A 17,740-nucleotide genomic window follows, 5' to 3' on the forward strand; every position below is an offset into this window, starting at 1 on the left:
ATTCACAAACTCGGATCCTTCCAAGGCAAGGTCCTCTTAATTGCACCATATTGGATCCTACAACCTTGGTGCCTGGATCTGTTGGACTGGTGCCCGCATCCACTACAATCGCAACAAGGATGTCTAGACCAGGTACTGCATTCTCAGTTCAAGATATCCTTGGCACTTCACGCTTGGAGTTTTTCAAAAGGAGTTTAAATAGATTGTTGGGTAATTCCAATGTAGCTAACCAAGTAATAGCAGGTCATACACCCCCAAACTTCTATGCAATATGAGAAAGCTTGGAAACTCTTTCAACAATTTATCAAGTTAACGACTCCAGACACATTGTCGGAAACAGTTGTGTTAGAATTTTTAGAATTTCTGTTCATAGTTAAAGGCCTTCAAGGATCGACAATTGCATCTTATAAATCAGCATTGGTTGACCCTCTGGCGTGGGGTTTTAATATTACTTTGAACCCAAGGATTTGTCAAATGCTCAGATCGTCCTTTTTCATTCAGTTACCCCCTTGGCCAAAGAGAATCTCACCTTGGTCTCCAGAAAAAGTTACTAAATTTCTTATGGGGCCTAATTACAATATAAATCTGAATCGGGACAGATTGCTCCAGAAGGCAGCCTTCCTTCTAGCAATAGCAACAGGCATGAAAATCAGTGAACTGATTTCAATTTCCAATAATCCATCATTATTGGTATTTTCTGAGGAAGATGTCACCCTTTTTCCTACGGAGATCCTAAGAAAAAATGAAAGGGAGGATTTTTAAGCTCAACCTATTAGGATAAAACGCCTAATGGATGAGACAAGGGTTCCTCATATATTGTGCCCAGTTAAAAATCTTCAGGAATGGCTAACCAGATTCCCTAGTCGAGGCCCCTATGTTTTCTCAACCCTGGATGGTAAGAAATTGTCTCCTAGTCAAATGACAAAATATTTATCTCAGTTAGTGAATAAAGCAGACTCTGGCAAGAAATTTTTGGCACATGACACTTGAAAATATGCAGGGTCTGTGGCCTTTCTGCGGCATATGAGTCTCAGTCAGATCAAAGAAATAGGCTTTTGGAGATCTTCAAAAACTTTTGAAGACAGCTATCTTCATCTATCTCCGAAAGATGCTTCACATGTGGTGGTGCTGGGGTCCCCTCCCCCACCTAGTCAATCTCCACAACCAGGACCTTCTTCCTTATCAGAAAAAAGTGAGTATCCTCATTGAGATATGTAAATTAACATTTTACCTTCCGGTAAATGTTCCTAATATTGGAAAATATTCCAAACGGTTTAAATCATAATCTAGACCTAAGCTAGCGGAGCCTTGTATGCAACGTCACCTCCCTCCCCACCACCTGCTCGGGTATTCAAGCTAGGCGTCGCATTCTGGAGTGAACAAAATGCCGTTTTTGTCTAAAAACCAGTTTTTGTGATATAGTCCAGAATGCGACGCCGATAACCCAACCATCTCCACCCCTCGAGGGTTGACTTTTGTTTACTGCTCGCTCTAAGGCAAGAGATGGTGGCAGTGCATGTGATGGAGGGTGCGGGAGGGGGTTTTGAGAATTGCAATTAAATGCCAGGTAGCGACATGTCCTCCTAATATTACTTATTAAGTAATTATTAGATGTTTTAATTGCCTGTATGTTGGCCTGGCGAGTTATTGCTAGGCATTAACATACCTAGGTATAAGCTAGGCGTCGCATTCTGGACTATATCACAAAAACTGATTTTTAGAAAAAAAAACGGCTTTTTCAATGCATTAACAGGTGATGAACGATTAAAAAAACCCTCTTAGAATCATCGTTGGTTTAGCTCATATTATGTCATCTTTCACATGACTTGGTACGGTAGTCTCTCAAGTAGTCATATTGCCAATATTGCTGTGTACTTCGTGTGGATATTTAACATCATTTTGTAAGTACAGTTTGTTCAAATTGTTTTCCTAAAGTCAGGTGCCTGTTTTTGCAAGAAGTAATAATGTCAGTAATTCGGTGAAAATAGGAAAAACACTAAACAATAAGAGAACACAGAAAAATACAGTAACTTCATATAAGTCTTCACGGACCATTTCACATCAAGGTTAAAATTAAGATACAGTATATAATTTTGAACAGTCGTAATTTTCAACAGTACAGTATAAGGTACTAAAACTTACCGGAATACTTCTCCATTGTTAAAGTAGCAACACATAAGGGCGTGTGTGGATGGCACGACAGGCGGGGGAACATTTGGCTCCACGTAGGTTAGGGGGATGAATGTGGGTGGTGCATATCTTGACCTCCACCACTCACCATTCACCTCATACCCTATGACTGACAGACCTGCAACACAACACTCATTTACTTGTTCGAATATTGACACCCGATGTTCAATCCTATAGCTGCTTTTAACTCTTAATAAGTAGTTCATTCAAAATTATTGACTTGGCAGCTAGTTACCCATTATTCTATACAGTACTAGGAACATCGACAAAATCACTTAACCTAATCTTCGAAGTCGATAATTATGTAAATGAATGATATGGGTCATGCGATCAAATTATGCACATAATGCTATGTTACTTGTTGATAGACTGTACAGTGTTTTCTTTGTTCTCCGCACATGCACTAATATTGCCACCCACATTGATTTACTCACTCCCTAGTTTATTTACCAAAGTGCATGCAGTGTTTATAGCCAATACATCAACAATGAACCACATAAACCTGTTGTTGCTTGGATGAGCCACTCCAGTAAGCCAGTGCCGCAGCCTACGGAGGCCAGGGCAGAGAGGTTAGTGTCCCTTGTGTGAGCGGCCAGGACTTGAAGACAGCAAGCCTGGGGCCGCACCCACAGGAGTAGAGGATCCCAGGGTGTTGTCCCATTCTCCTCTCCATTATCAGAAAATTCTGTGATGAAGGTCAACAAGGCAGCGGCATCACCTGTGGGAAAATGATCGCAGTCATGTATCCATTAATATCGTCAGTTAATTTTCTTGTCTTTTCCTTTGTCTTCAGCACCCGCCGTTCATCCAAGTTACAGCTAGTGGAGGGTAGTCTTGACAGCTGGTCTACAGACTAACTGACTGATGCCCAGGCCCTGCTGCTCAAGGCAAGGTAGAGATACCAGGTAGCCTCACTCCCATAGGATCTACACTAATGAAAATAAAAATGAAATTTTTATTTACGTATTTTTGAAGGCTTATGATGATATTAAAAGTTGTACAATAAATGTATGGAATAGAGATTTTTTGTTTTATTTTAATTGGAGCCACTGATTAAATATATAAAATAAATAATTCATTAGCCCAATAAACACGCGGACTTCTACATACAATCAACACCTCAACCCGCCAGGATTCGAACCCACGGCCCACGAGCCCATGACTGTGACCGGGGAACGTTACCTCTGGACCATCAGGATACTAAAAGCAGTCCTAGACTCGGTTATATTTCACACAAAGCCTGATACGGGTAGTCCCCATTAGAAGTTCACGGCGCCATAAGCTCGTTGAACAGGCTTTGTGTGTGAAATATAACCGAGTCTAGGACTGCTTTTAGTATCCTGGTGGTCCAGAGGTAACGTTCCCTGGTCACAGTCATGGGCTCGTGGGCCGTGGGTTCGAATCCTGGCGGGTTGAGGTGTTGATTGTATAAAATAAATATAAATATGTTACTTGCGACAGCTGGATTCCATCCAACGTCGCTGATTGGCTAGCGATGACATCACTTATTAAGCTCCGCCCACTTAGTTACATCAAATAGTAGAAGCAGATAATAATACCTCAATATTACAAACGCATGAAGTGGCAAAAGGGGCGTGGCTTAGCGATCTCGAGAGTAGAGTTGCCAATTAGTGAATTCCTATGGGCCTGCGTGAGGCTACTTGGTATCTACCTACCTTGGCGGCAATCTAAAAAATCTAAATTATCAAGAGTGAGGTACATACCTGGTGTTTCAGGTGGGAAAAAATGCCAAAGAACAGGGCCCTACCGGCCTTCCAACTACACCGGCTCAATAAATTCATGTATATTTTGTTTTTGCAAATTAAATGTGGCCCTTAAACCCTTCTAGTAAGAATTGTTTATCTATCGGTAGTGACGTGTGGTTTACCATGTTGGCTCCTCACTTAGCTAAACCCCCTACCTGAAGTGGCTGAGTCTTACCTTGTTTGTAGAGAGTCAAAATCTGGTCCCTAATAGAAGGCTTAACATCATCACTCCCCACACCAATGACGTCGAACCCCTCCACCTCGTGCTTTCCCTCACGCTCCTCTATATCCATGTTAGGCTGTTAGCTCCTCCTGGTAACTTCACACGCTCTCACCACTGCAGGAAATAAGTTGCATATGTGGTGCCTCTTCACTGTACCATTCGTCAATAATGTAAAAAAAAATATTAAAATTGGGTCTTTATTTTCTGCACATCTGTCCAATTTTTTTTTAGTTTGCAATAATTATATACCAGATTTCCAGAACTCAATGAGGACTGCAACACAGACAAATCTGTTGGTGGGTCTGTGGAAACAACTTAAAGAATCATTGACTTTCTACACCATTTTTTTCCCGTGACGAATTGCTTCACAGGGGATGCGGTCATTCTTGTTTAGATAAGTTTAGTGGAACTCCATGTGTAGATACAGGCTTTATATCTAAGTCGGAATTATGTAAAGCATTTTAGAATCACAGCCTCTTTGAAATTCATTTTAGGTACAGGTATATGTAAAGAGCAACTGACGTCTAATAGAAAAGGTGGGGAAGAAAAAAGGGAATTCAATGGGGGAATAAGAGGGTAGGCTAGGTGAGGTGGGTGGTCAAAGTGCTAGTGAACACAAGAATATCAAAGCGAAAGTCGCTGTCATGGCCACTGCCACCTGACCTGACGTCACCTCATCTCACGTGTGACCGAGTGATGTCCCCTCCACACCCACACCACACCCTACACCCGTACCACTCTTTTACTATGGTTAATAATTATTCAATTAATTAATAGAAAATATAATTAGTTTGCATGCAACGAGAAACGATTTTTGTTTTTTCAATTGCATTGGAGTATTTTTTAAAAAGTAAACACCCAAAAATGTTACCCAAGTAAATTTATTTTGTTACTTTACAACTCTGAATATTATTGTAACAACAACAGTTGGCTTGGGGTGAGCGCCGAATCACAAGAATTTCTGACTAACTAATTTCATGAGCACGTAGCTTACCTAATTAGTTTTTTTAACTGGGAGAGTGGCTGACTTGCCAATTTCAGAAACTAGCAGAGGAAGAGGACATCTGATTAATAAAGTTCTAAATCTACCCAGTGCTCTGATTTGCCAGTTTAGAAATAATTAAATAGTGTGTGCAATGAGAAACATTTTTAAAAATTCCCTCCCAAGTATTACAGGTGTCAAAACAACCAACACTCGTGTAAACATGAACACTAAAGGCCAAGAAAAGTATACATATACATGTACAGTACAGTACATCTTAATCACAGATTCAATTCAGTTGGTTGGGTTTAATCTACATTTAACCCCCTAAGCATCTCCAACGGTCATTATACTCATTTGACTCCCAAAATATTATCACTCGTCGCCTATTCAATAACATTACCCCACTAAGACCAGCACCAGAGAGGTGACTGACTCGTGAGTTTGGTTGACACTTCCCAAGGCTGAGCTTTTCTTTCTTGGTCGGGTTGGCTTGGCAGGCGGGGGACTGGGAAGGGAGCCCGCAAGTGACGTATGCTAATGACGTCAGTACCGTTGTGTAAGCTATGAACGGTTCGTGGCGGAGAAGCCTTGGGTCGTTTTTCACGGGTGAAGTTATTTGTGGCTGCCTGGCTAGGTAAATGGTGTTGACTGTTACCCCTTCACCACCACCACCTCACACTCCCTACTTTCCTCTACCCCATCCACCATCCCTAAGGGTGGGGGGATACTGGCTCATTAGGGTATTGCTCCCATCCCTTTATCTTCAAATGGATCTTGATTATTGGAGAGAACCTTTACATTTTTCGGTCTTCTTGAGTAGGAGCAATTATGAGGATGGATGGACTGGTGGGGGTGGAGGTGAGCTGTGGTGACGGTTTGGTGGTCAAGTGTTAGAGGTGGGTTGTGGTGGGGGGTGTAGGTGGACAATTGTTAGAGGTCATCTGTGGTGGGCAAATGTTTAAGGTGAGTTATGGTGGAGAGGAGGTGGGCAAATGTTAAGAGGCTTGCTGTGGTGGAGTGAAGGTGGGTTATGGTCGGGGTGGAGGTGAGTTGTAGTGAAATGGTAGTGAGAAGGTGCTAGAGGTAGGTTGTGGTGGAGTGTAGGTGGGCTATATGGTCGGGGTGGACAGGTGTTAGAAGTTTACGTTTGTCAAGTCAGTACTCAGAGAGGGCCAGTGTCCTCCCACCCCAATCTCGCCATAGTTCTAGTCGCTTATTTTTAATTAATTATTTTTTCTTTTGCAGTGTTATAATCTCAAGTATAGACGGATAAAAAAATGTGCCTGGCAGTCTAAGGGAGAACCTAGGACTGGTAACAAGATAGTGTAAATGGAATCTTTATTTCCTCAGATTCTTTCCCAGTTGTGTCATTTATAGGCAAATGCCACTGCTTATTATAACCATCAGGCTCTAAGAGAAATACCATGTACCCTATTTCTAGGCTGTCAGCAAGAGGGACTTACAAAATGGTAAACAAATTTAAAAAATTTACTGAGAACAAATATCAAAACAAACAAAGTAATGCACAAGGGATAACATCACACTTTACGTTTCAATAAACAATCTTACATTAGTACAAAAACATAAACTCTTAAACTAAACACTTAAATTATACCACCTTGTCACATACTTATCTGAGGGAAGAACAACACACACGGGAGAGGAGATACTTAGTATATTTTCTCCCTTTCAGTACTCGGCTTTAGCTCTAAGGGAATGATGAAGTTCCAAAATTCTGTCCCACTCAGGACACACACAGCAGGGAGACACCACAGCGAAGTCCAAGGGAGGAGCAGCCAACCTCGTCAAGTAGTCGCTAGTGGCCAACTGGCTCACACGGTCCCTCCTCCCTCTCTCTACTTATCCCTCTCCCTTCCCCCCCCCCATTCCTCTCCCCCTCCTTCCCCCACTCCCCCTTTGGTTCACACGTGTTTCCCTCTTCTCTGATTAAACTAACTGGTTTTGCTGTATGAAGAATCCTGATTAAATTTGTATTATTTTTCGTGGGTGAAAATCTCTCGTGGCGTTTGTGCCAATTGAAGGTCAAAAGAATCCCAACCTGACCTACTCTAACCTACTCTAACCTGGTAATGACGTCACAGCTGTTGGTGATGACGTCACAACAGTTGGTGTTGACATCACAGACGTTAGTCTTCTAGAGGAGAGAATATGCTTAAGACAGCCAATCATGTGCAGAAGTCTGTTCATGTCACAGGAAATATCCAATCACCCCTCCGCCGACCTCCAACATGTTTACACAAGAACATCCTCTTGTACAGTGCCTACTGTATTAGCTCATTAGGCCTATATCATATCTGATTAGACCACTGTACACTATCCCTATTGAGGACAACATACAGTATACGCTACATAAAACGCTAGCCATCGTTTATGGGTTAAACGGAACAATATATAAAACAGATAAAGGTGTTTTTAATTACCTTATTAGATGCTGTAGATGGTAGGTAGACAGCACACTTATGATGTTCAGTTATAATTTAGTTTGAGGCACTTTTACACAACAGTGTGTTGTTTGGCACTTCAATTTTACTGGACTAATTATTTTCAATTTATAAAACAATACAGATACTGTACATGGTTAACTGTACAAATTTAACATTACTGTACTGTATTGTACAATGTTAACTGTACAAACTTAATATTACTACTATTGTGCAATGTTAACTGTACAGTACAAACTTAATATTACTGTACCATTGTATAATGACTTTCTTCAACACTATTCATCGTCCTCCAATAATATGTCAGGCAACTCAGGGGTCAAAATATGAAGTGAGGATGTTGAAGCGACAGAAGGTATGGGCAACTCACTCTCTACCTCACTCTTAGAGGCACGAAGATTGGAGTGTGTGCAGCAGGAACTGAGGAGTGCTGGAACTGCTGGCTTGAAAAAATAGCTGATCTTTGACTGCTTCTTTTTCTGTAGGAGGGCCACCTGCAGCTCGTGCCTCAGCTGACGGAGGGTCGTGTAGTACCCCGCAAATGGTGTGTCCGCCTTCTGATCAAAAAAGCGCAGCCTTTTGTCAGCTGCATCGATAGCTGAAGCCAACGACTCCTGGGGCACACTTTCCTCCTTTTCTTCTTCCTCCTCCTGCACTGTGGGAAGGGAGATGCACTATCTCCTCCTCCGTCAGGTGGTGGTAGCCAGGGCGGTCAGCACCCTCCTGCAGCCACTCTCCCACCTCTTCATCAGGTAGGTTTCCCTGGTCAACAGCGTGGAGAAACCTGTTGAAGTTAGCTGACTCAAACCCCTCAAAATCGTTAGAAAACCTTGGAACCTTGAGCTCCTTTGTCCAGTCGTGTTTCAAGGTTGACAGTGGTACCTCCTTCCAAGTTGAATATGGCGTCCTTTATGTTGTATGGCTTGAGGTTTTCCAAGGTCTTCTTTCCTTTGGTGTTAACATAACCCTTCTCCTCCATGTCTTTCTCTTACATGACTATGATGTCCTGGTCCAAAGGTTGAATTTACGACGTAGTGCTGGGAGGGAGGAAGATGGCTCTGACATAACTGTCTCTGCTGATGGGTTAGGGGTCATCTCGTACCCAAGACAACCCGTAAATGTTATTCCGCCACACAAACATTGCGCTACAAGTAAATATTTTACACTATGTGGTTTAGAATAACTTTATTGCAATTTACAAATTTCAGGCTAATAGATTTGGTAGTTTCAATTTATAAATTGGGTGATGTAAACATTTAATATGGTCTTAAATCAACAAAATATAGACTTGCATAAAAACAGATTGATTTTCCAGCTCCAGCTTTTTGTAAACAAATCAGTTAGTATACAGTATATAATTCGGGGTTCCTCTCTGGTACTTCTTCTGGTATAGCGGACCAGAAGTTCCCCGGACCAGAAGTAACCGAAACGATAACTACGCATGCGCGGTTGATGATGTCACATTCACAAACAGTGACGTGACCCAGCCTCACCCTGCGTCGGACCTAAGTGACCAGTTGTGCTGTGGCGATAGATAAGTGGATATGGCGACTCTGACAGTGCGGGAAATGCAGAGTGAGAACTTTAAAAAGTTTTCTGAGAACATGGAATATGTTAAGTACTACCTAAAAAATAACACCCATCGACCAGGCAGTGACTATCGTGTAAAAAAGGCAGGTGAAGGCTACGAGCAGTAATCAGTATACGGAATTGATGGTTAGTATATCACTTAGCAAATTTGAGCACCAAATTCAGGAAAGAATAGATGTTCTTAGTAAACTTCAAATATAAAATTATAAAAGGTAAACAAATTTAAAGATGAATTGCAGCACTTCTTCAGAACACCCCAGAATGGCAAGCGCTATTGTCATGCTACATGTAGTACAGTACAGGTACACACAGTACTTGTTCATATTCTCAGTTTACACGCACAGTATACCATGTGAATCTTTCATCTCCACATACAATACACTCATAGTGCTTCATATTTGTTTGTTTTTTATCAAACTCTTAAGTGGGGCAAATTTTGTATCCCTCCCCCTACAGGAATTGTCTAGCTTGTACTACAGGTAGTCAAGGGGCGACTTAATTTAAGTTTATAAACAACTCAGAGGGCATTACTCAGTCGAGGGTTCATACCTGGAGCTGGGGGACGTGCCCCACTAGCCTAGCGGGGCGGGTGGTCACAGCTTATGGTTGAAGAAGCCACAAGTTCTGAGTTTGTAAACTCTTGGCACACTCTGCCAGAGAGTGTGACAACACCGAGAGTGAGCTCATTCAAGACCAGACTTGACCAACACTAGCGCAGGTGCAGATACATTCTGGAGCCAGTTCTTGCCCAGTACTTGCCTATGACGACATGCAGCCTGTCTGGCATTGAGGATCTGCTTGGCGGGGTTCTTGGCCAGCCAGATATTTGCCTCAGCCCAGCCAGCCATTCACCTAAGCCAGCCAGCCATTCACCTAAGCCAGCCAGCCGTTCACTTCAGCTAGTCAGCCATAAACCTCAAGCCAGCCTCAGAGAGCCAAACAATCTAAAATAAATAACAAACCCTTCCCTCCACGACCCCCTGACGGAGACACGATGATCCTCCCCATACTGGCCAGATATTTTGTAAATAACATTGATTATGTGTTAAAGGAATATTCTTCCTTCCTTAGGCTTTAGTAAGCCCCCTTATAATATTTATACTGTATAATGTATATACTTGTCACACTTGCCAGATGCTTCTGGTGTCATTGTACAGGGGTACCTAGTGACAGCACTAGGATCCCGCTTCCTCTATCAAGGAATAAACAATTGAAATTGAAAATTGAACCCTTCCCCACCCTTCCCCGCATCCACACACCCTACCTCCAACCACACACCCTTCCTCCCATCCACACACCCTACCTCCAACCACACACCCTTCCTCCCATCCACACACCCTTCCTCCCATCCACACACCCTTCCTCCCATCTACACACCCCTAGAAAGAAAAATAAATTAACATTTGATGATTTTGATATTCTTCATGAGCAAAGAGCGAGTCATCAGTCGAACATTAACTCACGTCTCACGGCCTAAAACTAATAATAATAATAATAATAATAATAATAATTATACTAATAATAATATTTATAATAATAATAATAGTAATAATAATAGTAATAATAATAAAAATAGTAATGGAAGTATTACGCTTATGCTAACCGTGTAAGCCAACTGCTTGTTTGGTTGTGGACTAGTTTAGTGACGTAAGAGCGGATCGTTGACGAAGCTTCGAAACTCATGACTCTTTCGTTAATAATTATCAGATTTATTTTAGCTAATGGTGGATAGAAGTGATTTAAGAAAATTAATGAGATTATAGATGACGGACCAATCGTGTATGGTGTTCTTTCCGCCGTCCAGTCGATTATTTTCATATGAATCAGTAAAGCGAACCAATGAATTAAGGAATCGAAGCACCTCGGGTTCGCCACTCGCCAGTGATCATTAGAGGTACGGCAGTGGTGGAGGCAACATGTGTGTGTGTGTGGTCATACAGTATTTGATCGCTATTTCCATGTTTTACGTTTGCTGTTTGTGGATTACCTCGTGTTTGTGGCGTCGTGAGGACTTCCAGGACTCTACGTTGTGGTTATTAGCAGTTGAGTGAAGGTAAGGTGATAACAAGTTGTGTTGTTGTACTGTGGGGTCCAGGGAGGAGGAGGCGGTAGTGTAGCTCTCCGCCGTGTGTACAGGAGTTGTGGATGCCGTGGCTCGGACAGAAAATACTGCTATTAAGATGGCTATTAACCTAAGCTAGTATGTGGATAGACAGATAATACTGCTATTAAGATGGCTATTAACCAAAGTTAGCATGTGGATATATGAATAAAATCCTAGAATTAGTATCGGTACATTGTTGTTGCAGTGCGGGGTACGTATCCACCTGTACTGGGACCTTGATTTTGTATGAATTTATTGAGTAAAAATCATACATACATACATGAGGGTTATCGGCCTGGTTATGTCATGATAAACACCTTGTTCAGTTGAAGTTTTTGTTACGGTAAGAGTGGTAGGTATCGTCACCGGGGCCCATATGCTGCTATTGCTGAAGTAAATTATGTAATGGGATCACTAACCAACATTTCCAATATAATTATTTGCCCTTGATAGTGTAAATACCTAGCGCGTCACTTGGACCAATTCAATTTCAATTGTTTATTCCTTGATAGAGGAAGCGGGATCCTAGTGCTGTCACTAGGTACCCCTGTACAATAACACCAGAAGCATCTGGCAAGTGTCACAAGTATATACAGCATAAATATTATAAAGGGGCTTACTAAAGCCTAATGAAGGAATGATATTCCTTTAACACATAATCAATGTTATTTACATAATATCTGGCCAGTATGGGGAGGATCATCGTGTCTCCGTCAGGGGGTCGGGGAGTGGAGGTCCAGCAGGCGTCACGGAAGCGTTGTGTGTGGGGACATCTTAGGTGGTAGTGGATAAGGGTGCGGCTGTCGGGTCTTCTACATAATGCACAAGAGCGTTGCTCAGGGGATGCGGGGATACCAATCTCCCAAGCAAAGTCATATCCAATGATGATACGGGCAGCAATCACGTCCCTTTTCCGCGACCCTTTCCCGTAGACATACGAGAGGTCAGGAAGCTTACGGAGGACATCGTACCAGGTGGGCGGGGAGTCCAGGGGGATGGCTGCTTCCCGAGCTTCTCTGTTTGCGGCGAATTTGGGTCCTAAGCTGTAAAAGTGTTCGAGGAACAACGTAGTCAGGTGTGGCCTTGATGCAGCCAGTCTTGGCAAGGCCATCTGCTGCCTCATTCCCCAAGATACCGACATGACTGGGTATCCATAGGAATGTCACAGGACGGCCTGCATCCTGAAGTGTGGATGTTAACCCTCGTATTCGGAGGATGAGGTCCTTATTTTCCCCTGATCCAAATGCGATCCCGTCGAGAGCAGACCTGGAATCGCAGCAGACAAGCAAGGGGCAGAAACCATCTGCTTCTTCCCCAGCAAGGAGGGCTAATAGTTCCGCCTGAGTGGAGGATGTCCGTCAGAAACTCTGAGAGACAGTTTGATAGGCTCAGAGGCATCAGCACGGGAGATGTAGACACCAGCCCCGGCCCGACCTGTAGCGGAGTCAACAGAACCATCAGTGTAGAGGACGACCCTACCTGGGTACCAGTGGGCGATCCTGGAGAAGTGGTATTTGCAGAGAATAACAGGGTTCACGTGGGATTTCGGGAGCGGTCCACCGAGGGCAATCACTTCAGGTTGAAAATCCAGCCAGGGAGAAAGAGACGAACCAACAGCAGGGGTTCACTTGGATCTTGGGTTGTATTTCGTAACGTGCGTATTTCTCTCCCACAAGTCCAGGGTTCGAATCGCCTCTGGTTTAAATGTATGTTTGACGTAACACGATTTCCGGTTTTCGCCTGCACCAACATTGGATAAACTAACCACCCAGATGGCTTGTGTCCCGATATCAGGTGTTCTTATATATGGTAAACAAATATACTGAGCCTTTGGATACGCCCCCTGGTAACTACGCCACTAACAACCACGCCACTAGCAACTACGCGTGTATTATCATTTTATATTTCGTCTTTCATCCAGAGGTTTGCCACTGAGGGAATTAGTATGACTGAACATTCATAAATAGTAAATGAGGAACTCTAATGTAGGTTATTATTACACGGGGACGAAGCCATAATGTGGGGTGAAATGAAACCTAACCTAACCTCACCCCTGTAAATCAAACCAAGTGTGTGTGCGTAGTGATGGTGAATTGTCTTATAATAAATGGGGATCATTCAGCAGCATCAATCATCATTATTCATCATCATCATCATCTATCATCACACACACCACACATTACCACACACACACCACACATTGCCACCCCTGAGCCCTCTCCCCCGCCCGCCTTGACTACCAGCTGTGTCAGTTGGTACAAATTAGTGGTTATTTCGGTTCGTTTACGCCATTTTGTAGATTTTCTTATAAAAATAAATATATCGTAATATACCAAATAAAAATCTTTGTTTGGCAAAAACAATAAATTCTGATAATCTACATAACATTACGTGTAATTTATTCAGAATGTATTCATCATGCAGAACCTCTACCTATGGGGATATGTCAACCTGTCGTTTGTATCATGAGTTCTGAGTGGCTGGGCACCACAAACGAAGCGCTGAATCAGGAGTCGAGCTTGGAGCTACATTTCTCTGACCCATCTGTGATTTTTGTTGATCAGCTGAATAAAAAACGTCTCCCATTATTTCCTGCAGACGCAACTCTGTTTTTCTGTTAGTGAGCATTTACATGTAATTTCCGGTCCTTATCACTACAAGAGCGTCGGTTAGATAGAAGTTTCGATCGGGTGGTTCAGTGTCTGGGAGTCGAGCTCTCAGTTGTCACTTGAACAATATTCATGAAACATAATTTGTTAACACTTATATCATGAATTGGCGCCTTCATATAGGTGAAAATGCCCGACTTAGAAAAATAAAATAAGCGAGTGTGGAGGCACGGATGGTGGGCAGCCTCCAGCAGCTCGAGGCAAACGTCAGAGATGATGATGGGTAATGTAAACTGTTGTACACTGAAGAGGAAAAATAAAAGATAACTGTATTATATACTGATGGAAAAAAGAACAAAATATTGGTATCGAGGGAAAGGTGTTTGTTGATCAAGTAACCCAAATTAAGGAGCACATTTCAGTATTAGTAGTATGGATAGATCTACGTAGTATTAGTTAAGGGCTGCAAATTGGTGCCATCTTTTACTGTAATAATACAAGACTAATACCATATGTTGGAGGTTGATAAACTTTATATAGGAGCAACTTTTCTAGACTATTACAAATTCTAAATTGCAATTTAAAATATGTATGCCCTTTTTGACCCGATCTAATGTTGACACTGGTGTATATACTATTCAACACAGTATGATGGCTCACTGGCAAGGTACCTGTTGTGGATGATGGAGGCCTCGGGTTCGACTGCCAGATGGATTGAAGTCGTGTTGAACTGGACGAGGCAGAGAAAGGATTTTGAATGGTTCGTAAGTAAAATTTATGTTTTACCAGTGATGTTGGGGCTGGTGCAATGGAATTACTCTACTATAGAGAAAGAAGCTGTGGCTCTGCTTATGGCACTGGAAAAGTTTAACATATATCTTGGCAACACCTACCAGAGAATTGTAGTTTACAGTGACCATAATATATTACAGTTCAGAAGTCGAATGAAAAACACGAATCAGAGACTTAATAGATGGTGATTAACTCTGCAGGGAAGGACTTGGTATGTTGTGTAGGAGTGAGGGAAGGACTTGGTATGTTGTGTAGGAGTGAGGGAAGGACTTGGTATGTTGTGTAGGAGTAAGGGAAGGACTTGGTATGTTGTGTAGGAGTGAGGGAAGGACTTGTTATGTTGTGTAGGAGTGAGGGAACTACTTGGTATGTTGTGTAGGAGTGAGGGAAGGACTTCTAGTTTTGTGTAGGAGTGAGGGAAGGAATTGGAGTGTTGTGTAGGAGTGAGTGATGGACTTGGTATGTTGTGTAGGAGTGAGGGATGGACTTAGTATGTTGTGTAGGAGTGAGGGAAGGACTTGTAGTCTTGTGTAGAAGTGAAGGAAGGATTTGTAGTATTGTGTAGGAGTGAGGAAAAGACTTGCAGTATTGTGTAGGAGTGAGGGAAGTACTTGTAGTATTGTGTAGAAGTGAGGGAAGGACTTGCAGTGTGGTGTAGGAGTAAGAGAAGGACTTGTAGTATTGTGTAGGGATGAGGGAAGGACTTGGTATCTTGTGTAGGAGTGAGGGATGGACTTGTAGTATTGTGTAAGAGTGAGGGAAGGACTTGTAGTATTGTGTAGGCATGAGGGATGGACTTGGTATGTTGTGTAGGAGTGAGGGAAGGACTTGTAGTATTGTGTAGGGGTGAGGGAAGGACTTGGTATCTTGTGTAGGCGTGAGGGATGGACTTGTAGTATTGTGTAGGAGTGAGGGAAGGACTTGGTATCTTGTGTAGGAGTGAGGGATGGACTTGGTATGTTGTGTAGGAGTGAGGGAAGGACTTGTAGTATTGTGTAGGAGTGAGGGAAGGACTTGGTATGTTGTGTAGGAGTGAAGGATGGACTTGGTATGTTGTGTAGGAGTGAGGGAAGGACATGGTATGTTGGGTAAGAGTGAGGGATGGACTTGGTATCTTGTGTAGGAGTGAAGGATGGACTTGGTATGTTGTGTAAGAGTGAGGGATGGACTTGGTATGTTGTATAGGAGTGAGGATGGACTTGAGATAAGCGTAGTGCAGGATGGACTTGCAGTATGTTGTGTAGGAGTGAGGAAGGACCTTGAGTATTGTGGAAGAGGGAAGGACTTGGTATCTTGTGTAGGAGTGAAGGATGGACTTGGTATGTTGTGTAGGAGTGAGGGAAGGACTTGTAGTATTGTGTAGAAGTGAGGGAAGGACTTGGTATCTTGTGTAGGAGTGACGGATGGACTTGGTATGTTGTGTAGGAGTGAGGGATGGACTTGGTATGTTGTAAAGGAGTGAAGGATGGACATGGTATGTTGTGTAGGAGTGAGGGAAGGACATGGTATGTTGTGTAGGAGTGAGGGATGGACATGGTATGTTGTGTAGGAGTGAGGGAAGGACTTGGTATGTTGTGTAGGAGTGAGGGATGGACTTGTATCTGTGTAGGGAGTGACGGATGGATTCTGGTATGTTGTGTAGATGAGGGATGGACTTGGTATGTTGTATGATGGACATGGTATGTTGTTGTGGCAGGAGTGAGGGATGGACATGGTATGTTGTGTAGGAGTGAGGGAAGGACTTGCAGTATTGTGTAGGAGTGAGGGAAGGACTTGTAGTATTGTGTAGGAGTGAGGGAAGGACTTGTAGTTTTGTGTAGGAGTGAGGGATGGACTTGGTATGTTGTGTAGGAGTGAGGGAAGGACTTGTAGTATTGTGTAGGAGTGAGGGAAGGACTTGTAGTTTTGTGTAGGAGTGAGGAAAGGACTTGTAGTATTGTGTAGGAGTGAGGGAAGGACTTGTAGTATTGTGTAGGAGTGAGGGATGGACTTGGTATGTTGTGTAGAGTGAGGGATGGACTTGGTATGTTGTGTAGAGTGAGGGATGGACTTGGTATAAGCCAGGTAGGGAGTGAGGATGGACTTGGCATGTTGTAAAGGCAGAGTGAAGGATGGACATGGTATGTTGTTAGGGAGGAAGGATGGACTTGGTATTTTGTGTGTAGGAGTGAGGGAAGGGACTTTGGTATGTTGTAGGGGAGTGAGGGGATGGACTTGGTATGTTGTGTAGGAGTGAGGGATGGACTTGGCGTTGTAAAGGAGTGAAGGATGGACATGGTATGTTGTGTAGGTGAGGATGGACTTGGTATGTTGTGTAGGGAGGAGGATGGACTTGGTATCTTGTAGGAGTGAGGGATGGACTGCAGTATGTTGTAGGAGTGAGGGATGGGACTTGGTATGTTGTATAGGAGTGAGGGATGGACTTGGTATGTTGTGTAGGAGTGAGGGATGGACTTGGTATGTTGTTTAGGAGTGAGGGATGGACGTGGTATGTTATGTGGGAGTGAGGGATGGACTTGGTATGTTGTGTGGGAGTGAGAGAATTTCGTAGCAAATGCTCTATCTCATTCACCAGACTGAAAATAAAACACAAGTGTTTTATCTTTGGGGAAGGAGTTTTATAAGGCACTGAATATATTTGGTTGAGAGGTAATTACACTGCTTCTTCAGTAGGTAGGACTATATTTTATATATGTTCCTGTATATAAACATTGTCTAGTATGTTATATATATTAATTTATAATAAGTATGTAATAAGCAAATCAGCTTAACGTTGTGCATTTGTTAGGTAAAATAGTATGGTAATTGGCGGCATGGTATCCACAGTGCACGGAGGAAGACGAGCCTGGCTGGTGATAGTGTGTGGTACAAGTGTGGTACAATTGGTCTGGACTCAGGATATATTTATATGGAGGTAAGTGGTGTACACTTTTGTACTTTTCTAGTGTATGGTGAGGCTGAGGTTCGGGTTTGGGTTAATTTAGGCTGTGATCATCTGTACTGTACTTAAATTGTTAAT

At 42.8% G+C, this 17,740-nt stretch overlaps 1 protein-coding gene across 1 annotated transcript; it reads right to left on the bottom strand.

Moving 5' to 3' along the window:
- Positions 1–2,254: 2,254 nt before the first annotated feature.
- On the bottom strand, positions 2,255–6,992 carry LOC121861539 (the record flags this gene model as incomplete). The annotated part of the gene is given in 4 exon segments (XM_042359386.1): positions 2,255–2,308; positions 2,693–2,908; positions 4,132–4,293; positions 6,795–6,992. Coding segments are annotated over 3 exon segments (388 nt in total), but the record flags the coding sequence as incomplete, so codon positions are not given.
- Positions 6,993–17,740: the final 10,748 nt, after the last annotated feature.

Source organism: Homarus americanus, unplaced genomic scaffold (assembly GCF_018991925.1).
Source record: "Homarus americanus isolate GMGI-L3 unplaced genomic scaffold, GMGI_Hamer_2.0 scaffold24260, whole genome shotgun sequence".
NCBI lineage: Eukaryota > Metazoa > Arthropoda > Malacostraca > Decapoda > Nephropidae > Homarus > Homarus americanus.